Source organism: Phyllobates terribilis, unplaced genomic scaffold (genome assembly GCF_046119375.1).
Source record: "Phyllobates terribilis strain yellow unplaced genomic scaffold, ASM4611937v1 Scaffold_1__5_contigs__length_1240528914, whole genome shotgun sequence".
NCBI classification, from domain to species: Eukaryota; Metazoa; Chordata; class Amphibia; order Anura; family Dendrobatidae; genus Phyllobates; species Phyllobates terribilis.
This window is the reverse complement of record NW_027362761.1, coordinates 1,150,423,559-1,150,443,471: the sequence shown is the minus strand read 5'-3', so window position 1 is coordinate 1,150,443,471 and position 19,913 is coordinate 1,150,423,559. Positions and strand designations below refer to the sequence as shown.

Genomic DNA, 19,913 nt, shown 5'->3' with positions numbered 1-19,913 from the left:
ACTGTGTGGGGCCCATTACTCTGTTCTGGAGGACTGTGTGGGGCCCATTACTCTGTTCTGGAGGACTGTGTGGGGCCCATTACTCTGTTTTGGAGGACTGTGTGGGGCCCATTACTCTGTTTTGGAGGACTGTGTGGGGCCCATTACTCTGTTCTGGAGGACTGTGTGGGGCCCATTACTCTGTTCTGGAGGACTGTGTGGGGCCCATTACTCTGTTCTGGAGGACTGTGTGGGGCCCATTACTCTGTTCTGGGGGACTGTGTGGGGCCCATTACTCTGTTCTGGGGGACTGTGTGGGGCCCATTACTCTGTTCTGGAGGACTGTGTGGGGCCCATTACTCTGTTCTGGAGGACTGTGTGGGGCCCATTACTCTGTTCTGGAGGACTGTGTGGGGCCCATTACTCTGTTCTGGAGGACTGTGTGGGGCCCATTACTCTGTTCTGGAGGACTGTGTGGGGCCCATTACTCTGTTCTGGAGGACTGTGTGGGGCCCATTACTCTGTTCTGGAGGACTGTGTGGGGCCCATTATTCTGTTCTGGAGGACTGTGTGGGGCCCATTATTCTGTTCTGGAGGACTGTGTGGGGCCCATTATTCTGTTTTGGAGGACTGTGTGGGGCCCATTACTCTGTTTTGGAGGACTGTGTGGGGCCCATTATTCTGTATGGAGGACTGTGTGGGGCCCATTACTCTGTTTTGGAGGACTGTGTGGGGGACACTATACTGTATACTGGTTGGCCTCGCGACTTTGTCCAAGTTTTTAATTTTGGCCCTCTGTGTGTTTGAGTTTGACCTCCCTGGGTTAGATGAACCTTCTTATTTTGAGGTATTATTGGACCGATTCATTGACGCCTTTTTTTTGTCTAGTTTGTTGCGGTTTTGCATTTGTGCCTTATTCTTTAATTTGCTCTTTCTTAAAGTCTATTTTGTGTGTGTTCGACTTTCTTTCTTTTTATTTAGTTTGTTTATATGCTCATCATTGTGGGCAGAATTTGAGGTTTCCAGATGTTTTTAGCTAATTTTTTTTAAAAAATTGCTAAATTTTCACCGAAAGTTTTGAGCATATCGTGCCACTTTTTGATCTGAAAAGACACAAAAACGATAAGAGAAAAACTTACCAACTGCTTGCACCATTCTGAAGAAATTTGACACAAAAAAACTGAGAATAACACGAGACAAAAAAATAAAAAAGTGATTCCCCCACCACCCCCATAAAAAGTGATGGATCGGACCTTATACCCTATCTGAACGTCCTGTCCTAGTCTACAGGTCTGGGCGGGCCGCAGTTCTAGGAGTACTGACTTGCTCTGTGATCATGGCGCCTTTTTTCTTATTATCTCTAGAGCATTGCGATGGTCGTACAGGATGGACCCGGCCGCCAGTCACAGTTGTCACCTTCTGCAGCAACTCCATGAGCAACGTATCCAAGGGCTGCTGTGCGACTGCATGCTGGTGGTGAAAGGCGTCTGCTTTAAAGCTCACAAGAACGTGCTCGCTGCCTTCAGTCAGTATTTTCGGTAAGTTTTAAGTCATCAAGATTTATTTTCTGCAGCCAAAAATGATTTTTTTTTTTTCCTGAATGGAAATCATCCTGGGTTGTAGAATAATCTGTGTGTGTAGGGTACCTTTAGTTTTCAAAGGGGTTGTCAAACTTTGGGGACATTTTTCTTTAACTTTTAAATAATTTTTTGCAATCAGGTTTTATTAAAAATGTTGCACCGTTCACCTTTTATAGCGTCTGTGTTGCACTGTCTATTGCTGGCTGCATAATGAGTTAACTGAGAATCTATCAATGAGCTCATCATGGTCGTCTGACATGAGAGTTCCTAATCTGTCTTTTTCTAATCTCCTGACCACATCAAAATTGAATGTGCAGGGAAACGATGCCTGTAGAAGTAAAATGGTGCAACGTTTTTAATAAAACGCAAATGAAAATTTTTTTTTCCCAGGACGTCCCTCCTGACAGCACCAACCAGGAGGTAGCCCTTCTTATCCTTGATAGCGACAGGAACACACAAGAAGTTAAATAGCCCCTCACACCGCCACCCACCAGTGTTTTTCCTGTCCCTATAAGGGACAGACGCATGAGAAGAGCGCTCTATGCGCGAAGAATTACTTAACATTCGTCGGACTCAGGAGGATCGGAGGGGTTCGTTGTTTTCCTTCCTCCTGTTTAGGGTCCCTGGTCTACACCTCTGTGGGTAGAGGTTCCTCAGCCTTCCCAGTCGAGCTATGTGCTCCTGGTGCCTCCGTCTACCTCTCTGGAGGGCTCTTGGCTTCCTGTAGCCTAATCCATCAAATCAAAACCCCAAAACCAGAATACATGGTGGGGTAATCAAACCATGACCACTACAGTTGTAATTAAAATTAGTGTTTATTATACAACAAAATTAACAATGTTAAAATACACAAAGCAAGGTACCTCAGTTATGAGGGACAACAATTAGCTATGCCCTATTAACAATTCTAGCTCTAGAGATCAAGATACAGCTAAATATGTCTAAGTGGAAGAGTACATAAATATAATAATTAATAGCTCAAGTGGCATAAATCAGCAAACTGACGCCCACTGAGGAAGTGTTCACGAAACGCGCGTCGGGGTTGAGGGACGCGTGCATGCCCTAAACAGAGCTCTTCCATTTTCACAGGTAATGTATTGCTATTTCTGGGTATTCACAGACAACTGATTGTTGGAGTGCTGCATTCTATTTTTTCTAGGGTCCAAATTTCTTGGCCGTACCAATTGCATTTGGTTTTGAGAATTTTTCTATCCTACACTGGTACCGTTTGCACCTTGCACTTTACTCTATTCAGTCAGTGGATCCCATAGTAGTTATTACCATATGGATTATATGAGTATGTGAATGATTTCTATATGTCAATCATTGGACTGGTAGTTTGCTGATTTATGCCACTTGAGCTATTATTTATTATTTTTATGGACTCTTCCAATTAGACGTATTTAGCTGTATCTTGATCTCTAGAGCTACAATTGTTAATAGGGCATAGCTAATTGTTGTCCCTCATAACTGAGGTACCTTGCTTTGTGTATTTTAACCCCTTAATTACCGGGGACGTATTGGTACGCATATTTGCGTACCGCCCGTTCAGTGAGGGCTGCTGCGCTGAGCCCTCACTGAACGGAGCACATGTCAGCTGATTCTTACAGCTGACATGTGCCCGCAACAGCCCCGGGTGGAATCGCGATCCACCCGCGGCTGTTAACATGTTAAATGCCGCTGTCAATCTCTGACAGCAGCATTTAACGCGCGCTTCCGGGTAGCGCGTCATAAGCCCCGCCCACCGGCGACCCCGTCACGTGATCGCGGGTCGCCGATGGGTGGGCATGACAACCCAGGGTCTGCAGCAGACGCCTGTGGTTGTCATGATCTTGTCGCTATGAGCGTCACCTAGTGGTCGGCGCTCATAGCACAGGACCATTTCTGCTGCATGCAGGGGACCTGCTCGCCCCCTGTATGTAGCAGAGACGATCGGATAGTTGCTGCTTCTAGTCTCCTATGGAGACAATAGAAGCATGCAAAAAGTAAAAAAAAAAAGTTTTTAAAAATGTAAAAAAAAATATAAAAGTTTAAATCACCCCCCTTTTGCCCCATTCAAAATAAAATAATAAAAAATAAACCCCACATACACATATTTGGTATCGCCGCGTTCAGAATCGCCCGATCTATCAACATAAAAAAAGAATTAATCCGATCGGTAAACGGCGTAACGAGAAAAAAATTCTAAACGCCAGAATTACGTTTTTTGGTCGCCGCAAAATTGCAATAAAATGCAATAACGGGCGATCAAAACATCGGATCTACCCCAAAATGTTATCAATAAAAATGTCATCCCGGTGCGCAAAAAATAAGCCATCAACCAGCCCCAGATCACGAAAAATGGAGACGCTATGGGTCTTAGAAAATGGCGCTATTTTTTTATTTTTTTTTTTACCAAATTTTGGAATTTTTTTTCACCACTTAAATATAAAAGAAGGTATACATGTTTGGTGTCTATGAACTCGTAATGACCTGTAGAATAAGAAGGGCAGGTCAGTTTTAGCATTCAGTGAACGTGGTAAAAAAAATAAATAAAAAACAACTGTGGTATTGCACTTTTTTTGCAATTTTACCGCACTTGGAATTTTTTTCCCGTTTTCCCGTACAGGATATGGTAAAACTAGTAATGGCGTTGAAAAGTACAACTCGTCCCGCAAAAAATAAGCCCTTACATGGCCATATTGACCAAAAAATAAAAACGCTATGGCTCTGGGAACAAGGGGAGCAAAAACGAAAATGCAAAAACGGAAAATGCTCCGGGGCTTAAGGGGTTAACATTGTTAATTTTGTTGTATAATAAACACTAATTTTAATTACAACTGTAGTGGTCATGGTTTGATTACCCCACCATGTATTCTGGTTTTGGGGTGTCATTTTTTGATTTGATGTATTGATTATGACTGTATTTATTTTGGACCCATTGATTTACATTCCTGTAGCTTAAACGTGGTTCATCCATGGGCAAGGAGACTCTGCCTATGAGGCGCCCGTCGTGCGTCGCATCATGACATCCATTTCTGGTTCCGAGAGTGGAACTGCAGCCTTAGTTAAGGTAGAGCAATCCTCCTTCATGGCTGACATGATGACAATAATAAAGGGAGAAGTCCAAACCACTATTTCTGGCCTTGTCTCGCCAATGCACTCATCATCATAAGAGACCGAGATGAGACATGGACTCATCCTCAGAAGAGAAGTTATACTATTCTGACCATGAGCTAAATGAAGGCAAAATGTTACCCCATTATTACTTGAGGAAACGAAAAAAAAAAATTTTTTTTCATCAGAAAATACAGATACACTTCTACAAGCGGTAAGAAGCACTATGACAATTGAAGAGACCCATGAATCCCTGTCCATCCAAGATGAGATGTTTGGGGGACCTGGGAACCTAGAGAAGTAGGGTTTTCCCAGTCAATAAGCGCATCAAAGCAATGATTCTGGAGGAATGAGAGGACGTGGAAAAAAGGCTGGTTATCCCAAGGGATTTTAAAGCCCGCCTTCCCTTTGAACTCGAAGAGGTCCCAAAAATTGATATCCCGGTGGCTGGAACAGCAAAGAAAACCTCGATCCCGTTCGAAGATTCCTCCAGCCTGAAAGATCCTTTGGATAGGAAATCGGATGGCCTACTTGAAAGAGAGCCTAAGAAAGCTTTTCCGCCATTATCAGAGCCAACATAGCTGCCACCTCTGTAGCTAGATCAATTCATTTATGTAGATGAATTAGATGGTCAATTAAGGAAGAAAACTCCAAGGGAGGATATATTGGAATCTCTACCCTTATTGAAAATGGCAAAAGCCGTTATGGCTCACACTTCGCAGAGTCTGTCCGTTTTGCTGCAAGGAATGGTGCTCTAACATGGCAAGGCGTGCTGTATGGCTCAAAACATGGTTGGGTGTTTGCCATTCAAACAATTAATTAATGTTCTGTTCCCTTTTCTGGTCTTCAGGTATTTGGCCCTGTTCTAGATGATTTCCTGGAGAAGGCCTCTGACACCAAAAGAGGACTTCCTGAAGAAAAGCCAAAAAGGTTATCTTCCTTTCGTAGAACCCATTCTCATCAGAGACAGGAGTATAAAGGGAAAAGGAAGACTGGCAGATAGAGCTACCCAAAGGGTGGTAGAGGAAGAGGTTCCATACTTAATCCAGGCTCTGGCACAGGAAGGCAGAAGTGTAGGGGGGAGACTCCGGTATTTCTTCAAAGCTTAGCAGGATCAATACATCCTTCAGATAATATATCAGGGTCACAGAATAGAGTTCTCTCAGATTCCTCTAGAAAGATTTCAGTTAACGTTGCACAATCTCCAGTAGTCTATCAAAGACTTCTAGAAGATGTAAAAGATCTATTGGGCTCATTAGTAGTGATGCCCGTCCCGCGTCAGAACTGTATCAGGGCCACTATGCAAGTCTGTCTTCAGTAAAGAAACCTGGAGGCGACTTTTGAACCATCATAAATCTAAAACCCTTAAATCATTGGATATCGTGCAAAAGATTCAAGATGGAATCAGTAAAGTCAATTGTACCCTTAATAGGGACAGATATGGTGATGTGTACCCTGGCCCTGAAAAACGCCATGTGGTCATTCAGCCTTCATGCCAGAGGTACCTGACATTTGCAGTGAAAGAACAGGATGAGATCCAAAATTTTTAATTCCAATGTCTTCACTATGGCCTGTCATCCGCCCCTTGCTTCTTTAGAAATCTGTTCGCTTCCCGGAAGAATACAAAGGCAGAGAAATTATGTTCCTTAAAACCAGGGGACAATCCCGATGGAATAGACGCCTTGTCCCAGTGTTGGGACATGCATCTGGCATATGCCTTCCCACCATTTCCCTTGATCCCAAAGGTACGAAGGAAGATCAGTCCAGAGTAACTCTAATAGTTTCATTCTGAAGTTGGTTCTTCCTTCTGAGGCAGATGGCTCTGGAGAGTCCCGTCTTCCTACCATCACGACCTTCTATTCCAGGATCCGGTATTGCATCAGAATGTGGAAGGGCTACATCTGTCAGTCTGGATCCTGAAAGGCAGAGCCTGAGATCAGAGTCTTTCCGATTTCAGTTATTTATACAATCCAGAAAAGTAGAAAAACTGTCACTTCTGCCATATATACAAAGATCTGAAAGACGTTCTGTTCACAGAATGGGGATCTGAATCCTATTTCTCCTGTCCAGACATCCCAAGGATCCTAGACTTGCTACAGTCAAGATTCAACAAGGTGCTAAGACCCAGTACACTGAAGATCTAGATGTCAGCCTTAAGTACTGACAACTATCCTTTAGCTAATCATCCCTTGATTGGAAGATTTGTGAAAGCTATCCACAGGCTTAGGCCCACAATTTAAAGTTCCATCCCTCCATGGGATCTCAGCCTGGTCCTGAATGCCCTCTGTAGACCTCCATATGAGCCTCTGGAGGATGCAAGTATAAGATACCTATTTCTGAAAACTGCCTTCCTGATGGCTATTTCAACAGCGAGGCGTGTGGGGGAAATTCAAGGCTTTTTAATCAGAGATCCATATCTTAGGCTTCTTGAGGACTGTATCATACTTAAGTTGGATCCAGCATTCCTACCCAAAGTAGTGACAAGCTTTCATATGAATTAGGAGATCGTTTTGCCCTCCTTCTGCCAGAACCATAAAAATCAGCAGGAGTGTTCATTTCACTCCCTGGATGTAAGAACAACGGTTCTACAGTACATGATCGCTACCAAGGATTGGCGAATAGGTTCTAACCTCTTCATTCAATTCGGGGGGTAAGAACAGAGGAAAGAAGGCTTCAATATCTCCACTGGCAAGGTGGATAAAATCTGCAATTAGCATAGCCTAATCTTCAGAGGGAAAAACTCCTCCAGAGAACATCAGGGTCCATTCAACAAGAGCAATCTCTACTTCATGGGCTGAACAAGCAGGGGTCTCTGTGGACTAAATCTGGAGGGCAGCAACATGATCAAGCCTGAACACTTTCTGTAGGCATAATAAGCTGGACATTCTGTCAAACCAACAGGCGGCCTTTGGGAAGAAAGTCCTCCAAGCAGTTATCCCGCCCTGATTGGTTTATCGGGTACTCCTCCTGGGGGTGCTGTCAGGAGGGATGTCCTGGAAAGGGTTAATTAGTCCTACCGGTAATTTTATTTCCAGGAGTTCATCATGACAGCACCTCTTATATTCCCTCCCCTGGAATCATTTCTGCTATGTAAAGTTCAATAAAGAGCATTGCATCCATCCTGGTGTGGTACTTGGAAAATCACTGGTGGGCAGTGGTGAGAAGGGCAAGAAGGACTACCTCCTGGTGGTGCTGTCATGATGGATTCCTGGAAATACAATTACCCATAGGACTACTTCCCCCTCTCTTAGTCCCAAATACATGCATTTAAGTAAAAAAAAATCCCCAAATATGTAAAACCCCTTTTAACCCCAGTTGCGACTTTTACACATTGGGGCAGATACATAGTGAAGCGACATACACTATTCTACCTACATAAAATGCTGAGCAACTCTGTAAAATATTTATTCTACTTTGCAATAATTTTAAGGCGATTTCCACCTTTTGGGGACATTTTTTTTTCTTTCTTAAATGCATATATTTGGCTCTTAAAATAATTTTTGCAATTGGGGTTTATTAGAAATGCTGTACCATTTGGTTTTTACCGGCTCTCTTTCTCTGCAAATTCAGCTTCGATGCCATCTGTGATCATAAATCAGCTTAGAGGAGCTCAGAAAAAGAGAGATAAGAGTTACAGTATCAGACCATGAGAACAAGCTCACTGACTTGTTCTCAGCTAACTCATTCTGCAGTCAGTAATAGACAGAGAAGCAAAGAGGCTATACTGTAACGCTCCTTCTGTTTAGTAGTAGATTTGGTTTTTATACCTTGAGAAAGGTGCCAGTCCGGCGCCGAAACGCGTTTCCTCTTTTTTTTGTATCAGACTTTGTCTCCTTTCTGCTTCTCTTCTCTTCTATCATACCTTGTCTCCATTCTGCTTCTCTTGTATCAGACCTTGTCCATTCTGCTCCTCTTCTCTCCTCTTGTATCAGACCTTGTCTCCATTCTGCTTCTCTTCTCTTCTCTTACAGATCCCTCTTTCAGAACTCTACAACCCAGAAAAACGATGTCTTTCACTTGGACATTAAGAACATTGGCGGCATAGGTCAGATTTTGGACTTCATGTACACCTCTCACCTGGACCTGAACAACGATAACATTCAGGTCATGTTGGACATTGCCCAATGTCTTCAGGTACAAAACGTCTTAAACTTGTGTTACAGTTTCTTAAAGCTGGATCCGGTGACTTCCATGCCATGCAACAATTCTCTGCCTCTCCAGGGAGCTTATTCCACATTCAATCACCCGATTTCCAATGAACATCTCAACAAGTCGCTGCTGGAGGAGCCCATATCAGACGAGAGACAACCCCAGGCCGATAAGGGGAACGTTCCCAAAAGTGCCCCTGCCTCCCTGAACACCAGAGAGAGTCACCTCAAGCAGTTTGGGCAACCTTATAAGTTACGAGATTTCTACAGTAAGTTATTTTACAAGGAGACGGCAGACAAGGCTGCGGAGCAGCTGACAACGTCCAATGTCTGTACAGAGCCCAGTGTCGAAGCTCAGCCATGGACCGTGAATAATTCAGAGTCTGTATTGGCCCCATCTGACTCCTTACCCCTAGAGCCTTTACCCGCATTCTCGCAGACCTTTGTTACCTCCCAGGATCCGGAAACGTCTCCACTACAGTTCCCTCAGGAGATGCGGCTTAAGAAAGCAATCCATTTAAAAAAGTTAAACTTTCTCCGTTCTCAGAAGGCGGCTGAGGAGCTGGCAGAGCCCATAGGAGTCCTGCACAAAGCTGTAGAGGAGACTGTCTTTCCCAATGCGGCTTTGGAGAGCGCGGAAAAAGACTTTTTGGAAAAAGAAGCAGACGGGGAAATGTTGGAAACATTGGAAGAAAATATCGAGGCGGAGAGAGGCGAGAGTCCTAACTTGGACGATCAGAGCGCCCCCGTCCTGAAGCATTGCGCTTGTGATGTGTGTGGCAAGAGCTTCAAACACCCCAGTAATCTCGAGCTACACAAACGTTCTCATACAGGTATAGTGAGGTAATGGTTGCTTAGATCACCCCCTTATTCCGGACTTGTCCTGTCATAGGATCGGACAAATCCAATGTGGCGTCTCAATCATCAGTCAGTGACTTTTAGGATTGATGTCCATGAAAAAGTCAAAATTGATCCTCAAGTAGTATAGCATTCTGCACATCCCTGGCCATACAGTGGGTGCGGAAAGTATTCAGACCCCTTTAAATTTTCACTCTTTGTTTCATTGCAGCCATTTGGTAAATTCTAAAAAGTTCATTTTTTTCTCATTAAAGTCCACTCTGCACCCCATCTTGACTGAAAAAAAAAACAGAAATGTAGAAATTCTTGTAAATTTATTAAAAAAGAAAAACTGAAATATCACATGGTCATAAGTATTCAGACCCTTTGCTCAAACACTCATATTTAAGGCTCATGCTGTCCATTTCCTCGTGATCCTCCTTGAGATGGTTCTACTCCTTCATTGGAGTCCAGCTGTGTTTAATTAAACTGATAGGACTTGATTTGGAAAGGCACACACCTGTCTATATAAGGCTGTGTGCCCATTATGCGTTTTTTAAGCGTTTCCGCAGCGGCAATTCCGCTGCAGAAACGCTTAAAAAACGCTTGGTAGAAGGTCTGCCATATTCCCCAATGATAATCTGCATGTGCTGTGCACATGCTGCGGAAATTTCCGCTGTGGATTATCATTGCGGAAAAATCCGCAGCACTACCAATTATTTTGCGGAAGCGCGGCGTTTTCGCCGCCATTGACTTGCATTGGAACGCATGTCATTCGCATCACTGCATCTGTACATGCGGATTCCATGCGTTTCAATGTGCGGATGGTACCCGGGTTTGGAGAAGAGGAGACTCTCCTCTGGACCCGGGTACCATAGAACCTGTAAAAAAAGAATAAAATAAAAAATAAATATTATACTTACCTTCTGATGGCCCCCGGTGTCTCGGCTTGCCGGCAGCTCACGGTTGACTCAAGGACCTGCCATGACGTCATTTAGTCATGTGACGGGTCATGCGACCGCTGACGTCGGCAGGTCCTTTAATCTACCACGAGCTGCCGGCAAGCCAAGACAAGGACACCGGGGGCCATCAGAAGGTAAGTATAATTTTTATTTTTTTTTACCATTCTTTCGGTCACTCTATATAAATCCATGCCGGTTGCATGGATTTATATAGTGTGACCAAGTTGTCAAGCACTTTCCAAGTGATGCTAAAATCGCTTGGGAAGTGCTTGACAGCCCGCATGCGGAAATGCATGTGAAGACCGCTTCACTTCCGCTTGTCCCTGGCAGGAAAAACGCATGTACAATCCACATGTACAATCCACATGCGTTTTTTCTGCCAGGGAGATGCAGAAACGCTCAGGAAAAATCCGGAGCATTTCTGCATTGTGGGCACATAGCCTAAGACCTCACAGCTCACAGTGCATGTCAGACCCCAAATGAGAATCATGAGCTCAAAGGAACTGCCCAAGGAGCTCAGAGACAGAATTGTGGCAAAGCACAGATCTGGCCACGGTTACAAAAGAATTTCTGCATTACTCAAGGTTCCTAAGAGCACAGTGTCCTCCATAATCCTTAAATGGAAGAAGTTTGGGACCACCAGAAGTCTTCCTAGACCTGGCCGTCCAGCCAAACCGAGCAATCGAGGGAGAAGAGGCTTGGTGAGAGAGGTAAAGAAGAACCCCAAGATCACTATGGCTGAGCTCCAGAGATGCAGTAGGGAGATGGGAGAATCACTGCAGCCCTCGACCAGTCGGGCCTTTACGGCAGAGTGGCCCGACGGAAGCCTCTACTCAGTGCAAAACATATGAAAGTCCGCATAGAGTTTGCTCAAAAACACATGAAGGATTCCCAGACTATGAGAAATAAGATTCTCTGGTCTGATAAGATGAAGATAAAGCTTAGAATTATCACCAAAAGTTCTATGTGTGGAGAAAACCAGGCACTGCTCATCACCTGCCCAATACAATCCCAACAGTGAAACATGGTGGTGGCAGCATCATGCTATGGGGGTGTTTTTCAGCTGCAGGGACAGGACAACTGGTTGCAATTGAAGGAAACATGAATGCGGCAAAGTACATAGATATCCTGGATGAAAACCTCTTCCAGAGCTCTCTGGACCTCAGACTTGGCCGAAGGTTCACCTTCCAACAAGACAATGACCCTAAGCACACAGCTAAAATAACAAAGGAGTGGCTTCAGAACAACTCTGTGACCATTCTTGACTGGCCCGGCCAGAGCCCTGACCTAAACTCAATTGAGCATCTCTGGAGAGACCTGAAAATGGCTGTCCACCAACGTTCACCATCCAACCTGATGGAACTGGAGAGGATCTGCAAGGAAGAATGGCAGAGGATCCCCAAATCCAGGTGTGAAAAACTTGTTGCATCATTCCCAAGAAGACTCATGGCTGTACTAGCTCAAAAGGGGGCTTCTACTCAATACTGAGCAAAGGGTCTGAATACTTATGACCATGTGATATTTCAGTTTTTCTTTTTTAATAAATTTGCTAAAATTTCTACATTTGTTTTTTTCAGTCAAGATGGGGTGCAGAGTGGACTTTAATGAGAAAAAAATATCAACTTTTTAGAATTTACCAAATGGCTGCAATGAAACAAAGAGTGAAAAATTTAAAGGGGTCTGAATACTTTCCGCACCCACTGTATATTCCTCGGGACCTCTCTCCATGAGCCTGATTAGGCTGCTTCTGTCTGCAAATGAGTCCCAATCTTGCTGATTCGAGTTGTACTCCTATGACAGGGATGGCGCTTCCTTTTATACCACTAAAGCTAATGTGCTCGGGTGCTGTTTAGGTTTTCCTTTCTGCTCCATCAGAACCTACTTTATGCTATTACTTGTTTAAAGGCTGTCATGTCACTACATGCTATTAATCTGCAGGTTTATAGGGTTAATAGCATCCCAATCCTGTCTGGCCACCATACTGAAAGCACGAGAGAAACTTTATTCCTACAGGGAGCCGCCGGCTTCCAGTTGTAGAGGCTGCGGTCGCCGCTGGCTGTGGAGGCTGCGGTCGCCGCTGGCTGTGGAGGCTGCGGTCGCCGCTGGCTGTGGAGGCTGCGGTCGCCGCTGGCTGTGGAGGCTGCGGTCGCCGCTGGCTGTGGAGGCTGCGGTCGCCGCTGGCTGTGGAGGCTGCGGTCGCCGCTGGCTGTGGAGGCTGCGGTCGCCGCTGGCTGTGGAGGCTGCGGTCGCCGCTGGCTGTGGAGGCTGCGGTCGCCGCTGGCTGTGGAGGCTGCGGTCGCCGCTGGCTGTGGAGGCTGCGGTCGCCGCTGGCTGTGGAGGCTGCGGTCGCCGTCGGCTGTGGAGGCTGCGGTCGCCGCTGGCTGTGGAGGCTGCGGTCGCCGTCGGCTGTGGAGGCTGCGGTCGCCGCTGGCTGTGGAGGCTGCGGTAAGCACGCCCCGGCACTTTGACAGCTCGCTCTGTAGTGCATCTGTGCAGAGCCAGCAGTTAATCAACGTGCTGAGGTGTGCTTATAGCTGCCACTCAGATCTCTATGACTGAAAGGCGGCGGCGCTCAAGAAGAATGAAGTTACTTTTCCCTCGGTAGCCACGCTTACAGTATGGCAGCTGGGCACCATTGTAACTCTATTAACCTGCAGATTAACCCCATATCTGCAGGTAAATAGCGTTTGGGGACATGACTGGTTCCCTTTTAGTCACTGCAAGTATTAAGTGTGACGGTAGCTTTTACGCTATAAAGGAGGCAGGGTAATGTAGGGGCCCTATATGGGTACTTCTTTAGGCTGCATGCCCACGATGCGTTTTTCAAGCGTTTTTGCAGCGTAAATGCTTGGTAATCTGTCCCCCATGGTCCCCAATGACATTCCGCAAGTTCAATGCCCATGCTGTGGATTTTTCCGCAGCGTTTTTGATGTGCGGAATATTCCGCAGCATGTCCATTATTTGTGCGTTTACGCATGCGGAATTGCCTTCTTCAATGCATTAGAAAAACGCAAGGAATTCCGCATGTGCAAAACGCGCAAAAAACGTATGTGAAATTCTGCACGCGTTTTTCCAGGCAAGGACATGCAGAAATGAAGCTTAAATTTCCCGCTTCATTTCTGCATCGTGGGCACATAGCCTTAGCTTTAGCCCTGGTCCACTTACTTGGGTCTGCAGTCACATGAAGGTTCCAGCTGAACATCAACAGGATAACCTCTTCATAAGGATATTATCTCATCTTAGGGAGAACATCAGCCCTTTTAAACTTTTTTCAGACCACTAAAATAAAATGTAAATCCTAGACTACACCCCTAAAATGAATTTGCTGCCTAGTCCTTAAGCCTGAGCTATACCGTGAATTGAGACCCATGCAATTAATTCAGACCTTTAGACCTGACCACTAAAATTAATACAACCCCTTCCCCCAATAAATTTAATATAGGGCCATGTTCAGGCCCCTAAAAATGTTTTCAAACCCTCAATTCCAAACCCCTACAATTAATTCAGGCCCTTCCAATTATTTCACACCCCAGACCAAACCCCTATAATGAATGCAGCCTTTAGGCCTATAGGCCGGCTCCTGATCAGCCCCAGACCAAACCCCTATAATGAATGCAGCCTTTAGGCCTATAGGCCGGCTCCTGATCAGCCCCCGACCAGACAATATATAAGTCATATGTATTTTACCATGAACTCGCCCTCCGCTGAGTCTTATGAAGTTCCAGGCGCTCTAAGCACATTTGTCTCTCACTTCTCAAGGCCACCGCTCTTCCATATTTAGTGAATATCTTAATGTAATACTGCCCCCTTTGGACACGAATGTGGATGTGCAGGAGGGGAGAATTTCTCTCGTCTGGCCCTGATCAGCTGGGATTTGTACATGACTGCTCCCCATTTAGAGACACTAGTGTATGAGAAGACCACATCTGATTATATACCCCTCTCTCCATAGGGGAGAAGCCCTTCGAATGTAGCGTTTGTGGGAAGCACTTCTCCCAGGTAAGATGTACATGTGTATTTACCCAGAAATTCAGAATATTAGGTATATTCCTCCACTATGAATGGCAGAGGTGATGGCGGATACTTATTTCATGCACTTTCCATGTATTCACTGTCCATTATATTCTCTTGCTGATACACGCTGTGTCCACCAGGGGGAGCGTGTCCCTCAGCCATAATGTCTAGGCTATGGCTACTTACACTCACTTGCCTTTCAGGCCGGCAATCTTCAGACTCACCTCCGACGGCACTCGGGTGAGAAGCCCTATATATGTGAGATTTGTGGGAAGAGGTACGTTCATGTTATATATGCCCTTTTTTTTTTCTAAACGTATAGATGTAAAATGCTGTGATATTTGCATACATTTTAGAAATAGTCTTTGATGCCATCACTTAACCCCTTCATGACCAGAGCATTTTCGTTTTTTGCTCCCCTTTTTCCCAGAGCCATACCTTTTTTTTTTTTTTTTTTTTTTGGTCAATATGGCCGCGTGAGGGCTTATTTTTTTGAGGGAAGAGTTGTACTTTTGAAAGACGTCACTGGTTTTCCCATATCGTGTACTGGAAAACACGGATAAAAAATTCCAAGTGCGTTGAAATGGTAATTTTTATTTTATTTTTTTTTTTTTTTTTACCACGTTCACTAAATGCTAAAACTGACCTGCCATTATGATTCTGCAGGTCATTACGAGTTCTTACACACCAAACATGTATAGGTTCTTTTTTATTTAAGTAGTGAAAAAAAAATCCAAAGTTTACTAAAAAAAAGAGTTGCATTTTTTCGGGATCTGGGGCCGCCTGAGGGTTTATTTTTTGCTCGCCAAGCCGACATTTTTATTGATACCATTTTGGAGTAGATCCGATGTTTTGATCTCCTGTTATTGCAATGTTGTGGCGACCAAAAAAACGTAATTCCGGAGTTTTGATTTTTTTCCTCTCATTACGCCATTTACCAATCCGATTAATTCTTTTTTTATATTGATAGATTGGGTGATTCTGAATACGGCAATACCAAATATGTGTATGTGTGTGTGTGTTTTTTTTTTTTTTATTTTATTTTGAATGGGGCGAAAGGGGGTGATTTAAACATTTATATATATTTTTTTTTAATATTTTTAAAAGCATTTTTTTTTACACTTTTTGCATGATTCACTAGTCTCCATAGGAGACTAGAAGCTGTACTTGTCTGATCTCCTCTGCTGCATTCAAGCGATGAGCAGATCGCCTGTATGTAGCAGATTGGCTCACTTGCTATGAGCGCCTGACCATCAGGACATGACAACCACAGGGTTCTGCTGCAGACCCCGGGTTGTCATGCCCACCCATCGGTGACCCGCGATCAGGTGACGGGATCACTGATGGGCGGGGCAGAGATTGACAGCGGCATTTAACTGGTTAACAGCCGCAGGTGGATCGCGATTCCACCCGCGGCTGTTACGGGCACATGTCAGCTGTATAGATCAGCTGACATGTGCCCCGGTTCAGCACCAGAGCCCGCGCTGAACCTGGTATTCCGACGTGGTGCTTACTATTACTGACCAAGTCGGAAAGGGATTGTCTTGTGAAATGAAGTTATCACCTATCGAGTGGGGTCCGACACCCTGCACCCTCCCATGACCTCAAGAACAACACAGCTCAGTGCTTCAGCTAGTGGACGTTTCCGGGTAGTGCAGCTCGACTCCTATTGACATGAATCCAGTCTGAGCTGCAGTACTCAAGAACGCCCACTACAGTGTAGAGCGCTGTGGAGTCCTGGCTCGGCACATTTGTGTACTTCTCACAGCCAGTAGGTCCTGTGGAAAGTAGTGGGTGTCAGACCACCACCAATATATATTTGGTTGCCCATCCTAAGGATAGATCGTCAAGGCATAAGTCCTGGCCCTTTAATTCCACCTTCTAGAATTCATATGAAATTCAATATGGCCATTTCTTCTTTCTCTCAACATGATCGGTCAGGGGAGGGTAGTGAGGACACAATAGACATTAGACGGTCTGCCATTCCTGCGGTGGGTGTCTCATCTGAACAGCAGTCCACCGAGGAGCATTGATAGTCAATTCATAGTCTTCGTACGGTCACAGCAGACATATACGTAGATACATTGTCACTTTCCACGGTTCTATTGATTTCCCTTTTAATATCCTAGATTTGCCGTTTCTGGAGATGTCCAGCGTCATATCGTCATCCACACGGGAGAGAAGCCCCACTTGTGCGACATCTGTGGTCGAGGTAAATTTAGAAAAAGATAAGAAAAACCCAATAATCCTAGCCCGAGTAAATTCTCAAATTCCGGTGCATTTCCACCAGGTTTTAGCAACGTCAGCAACTTGAAGGAACACGAGAAGACTCACGCCGCCGATAAATTCTTCACCTGCGATGACTGCGGAAAATCATTCAACATGCACCGGAAGCTGATAAAGCACCGGATTCGGCACACCGGGGACAAACCGTACAACTGTCTGACGTGCGGTAAGGAGCTGCCGAGATACAGCGCTGCAAAGGGGGCTGTGATAAACATTGGGCAGAAGCTGGTCATAATCATTAGGTAGCTGTCAGCAAAACGATCAGTTGGCTGACCATTACCTCTCCCGACTCCCACATATAAAGGGACACTCAGCAGAGAAAAAAAGGATCGGACGATTGAATTCACCGACATAATCTGCCAGGGAACAGTTGGGACCCCCATCATAAACATTGTATGATCCTACTGAATTTGGTGACTTTTATGTAATGTATATTGTGGCCATAAAACGTCAACAATTAGGCACATCTACTCTCTTGGTACCATTGATCTTTGAAGACTTCAAAGGAGGATGGACCCGTCCTCTTCACCCGTTTCACCGCAGATTTAGAGGAGTAAAGGTTTGGCTTATGTAGCCACTACTATTCTTATTGAAGGGGGTCCGTCCCAGTGCCACTTATCAAACATTAAATGGGGTTATCCAGGACTCTGGGAGTTTTTTTTTAGCTATGGGCCTAAGAACTTACCGGAAGGTAGTTGCTAACTACATACTATTTCTGCTGTGCAACGATCTGTTCCTGCTCAGGCAGCCATTTTCTGGCTTCAGTTGACATTGCGTCGACAGAGTACCTCTTCCATTTCTGCTCTGCTCTGTCGATATTGCATCATGATGATTGACCGCCGGTTCCACGCAGTTAGGCAGCATCGACAGAGCAGCTCTTTCACTTCTGTTCTGCTGTCGATATTGCATCATAATGATTGACAGCCGTTTCCACGCACTTAGGCAGCGTCAACAGAGCAGCTCTTCCACTTCTGTTCTGCTGTCGATATTGCATCATGATGATTGACAGCCGGTTCCACGCAGTTAGACAGCGTCGACAGAGCGGCTCTTTCACTTCTGCTTTGCGCTTTCGACATTGCGTCACTGCCGACGTCATGATGATTGACAGCCGGCTCTGCGGAGTTGGGGTCAATGTCGACAGAGCAGAAGAGAAGAAACTGCTCTTTAGGCAGGGGGCAACCGGAAGCCAGAGAATTGCCAGCAGGATCAGTCCATGAGCCAGGAGATATTTACACACTGAAGAACAGGCCAGCTACCTGCCGAAACATTTTTAGCACCATTGTCAAAAACCTTAAAGTCCTGGATAACCCTTCTAAGAAGTGCGTCTGCATATTTTTTTTCCACTATAAACGAAAATCATAAGAAGTCTATCACTCAACGGACTCCAATCAATTATAATTTAATATGTCGGGTTCTGCTTTTTGTGATAGGATGTGACAAAATCTGTGGCTCATTGGTAAAACCCCTTTTAGGGTGCGATCTCATTGGCCCTCATTACGGATGCAGCTGTGTTTCGGCACATTTCACACTTTCCGTTGCATATTTGCATGGCTTCTCAGTTGGTGAGACTCAATACATTACTGTGTAGGCTGGAGAGGCAGTGTATTGTATAGCAGAAAGGAATTTTGTGAGAGAAGTCAGTATGGATGCTAAAAGGTATTGTTGTGTCTGCACTGATGTTCTCTTTCTTTATCTCTGCTGATGAAATAAAAGCTCACATACCCATTTATCTCTAGGGAAAAAGTTTGCCGGCTCTGGAGATCTGCGCAGGCACGTGAGATCCCACACAGGGGAGAAGCCGTACACGTGCGACGTGTGCAACAAAAGTTTCTCTCGATCCGCTGTCCTTAGACGGCATAAAAGTATGCACTGTAAACCCACAGAAGAGGAGACGACCGCCCCGGAAGAGTTCACAAACACCGAGGAATCTTCTGGAAAGTCACAAAATTCAGGCACGTTAACTCCTAACATTCCCGTTGCTTTTATGCAAGAACACTCGGTGGAAAATGCAAGAAGTGACTACGAGGGAAGCAATAATGACTCCTATTGCAAATTGCAGACTGTGATTCCGCACGATGAACTTACCGCGCCGGACAAGAGAAATGCGGAGGGCACCAAGATGGCAAAGCCTCACTTGGCAGATGCCACCAGCACTTACACGTTTACAGAGGTGGAGGTGGCGGTCACGGAAGAGACTTTACAGTCGGACATATCCATGGTTCGCTCCTCTTTAGTCACTTTGGAGAATAACTGTAACGAACCCTTGAACAACCGAGTATCTTCTATTGGCTACAGGGGGTCTGACGGCCCCTTCTTCTCTAGTATGAGCCTTTGGGGACTCGCTATGAAGACTCTGCAAAATGAAAATGACATGGATCAGTGATTTTCTATGCTTTTTTTTTAGCTCCTCTCCCCATTATTATAAATCTTAAAGCAGATGGTGAGGACTTAGGTGGATTCATTGAATGACGTCACAACAGTTACCCCTCTACGTCCTCTGCACACCGGTCAGACATTTGTCCTTGTCCTTCCTCCATACCACCTTCTAATTTATTTATTTATTTTACTCACTTATATAGCGCCATTAATTCCACAGCACTTTACAGACATTATCATCGCTGTCCCCATTGGGGCTCACAATCTACATTCCCTATCAGTATGTCTTTGGAGTGTGGGAGGAAACCGGAGAACCTGGAGGAAACTCACACAAACACGAGGAGAACATACAAACTCCTTGCAGATGTTGTCCTTGGTGATGCATCAAATCTATTGTGTCAGATCAATGACTGAAAGCATAACTTAGGACAGGGGTCGAACACTCAAAAACAGAGGGCCAAAATTAAAAGCTTGGACAAAGTCGCAGGCCAACCTTAATATTTATAAAAAAAAAAATGTCTACAATTGAAGTTTTTCCTTATTATTAGCGTTGAGCGAGTATGTTCTATTAACCCTTTCGCCGAGTATGCTCGGGCCGAGCTCCGAGTATTTACAGCTGCTCAGTGATATGGTTG

The 19,913-nt window shown here is 45.0% G+C and overlaps 1 protein-coding gene across 2 annotated transcripts in view; it reads left to right on the top strand.

Moving 5' to 3' along the window:
- ZBTB49 (zinc finger and BTB domain containing 49) overlaps positions 1-19,913 on the top strand; it is a 25,335-nt gene extending 5,422 nt beyond the window's left edge. Inside the window, exons 2-9 of one of the 2 annotated variants that reach the window (XM_073648427.1) lie at positions 1,344-1,517; positions 8,627-8,789; positions 8,877-9,636; positions 14,555-14,601; positions 14,820-14,893; positions 16,746-16,828; positions 16,907-17,068; positions 18,639-19,913. In XM_073648427.1, coding sequence (XP_073504528.1) covers positions 1,366-1,517; positions 8,627-8,789; positions 8,877-9,636; positions 14,555-14,601; positions 14,820-14,893; positions 16,746-16,828; positions 16,907-17,068; positions 18,639-19,285 — 2,088 coding nt within the window. In that variant the 5' untranslated portion in view covers positions 1,344-1,365 and the 3' untranslated portion in view covers positions 19,286-19,913. Of the gene's footprint in view, positions 1-1,343; positions 1,518-8,626; positions 9,637-14,554; positions 14,602-14,819; positions 14,894-16,745; positions 16,829-16,906; positions 17,069-18,638 lie in introns of both variants that reach the window. The other variant, XM_073648418.1, reaches the window with a different exon arrangement.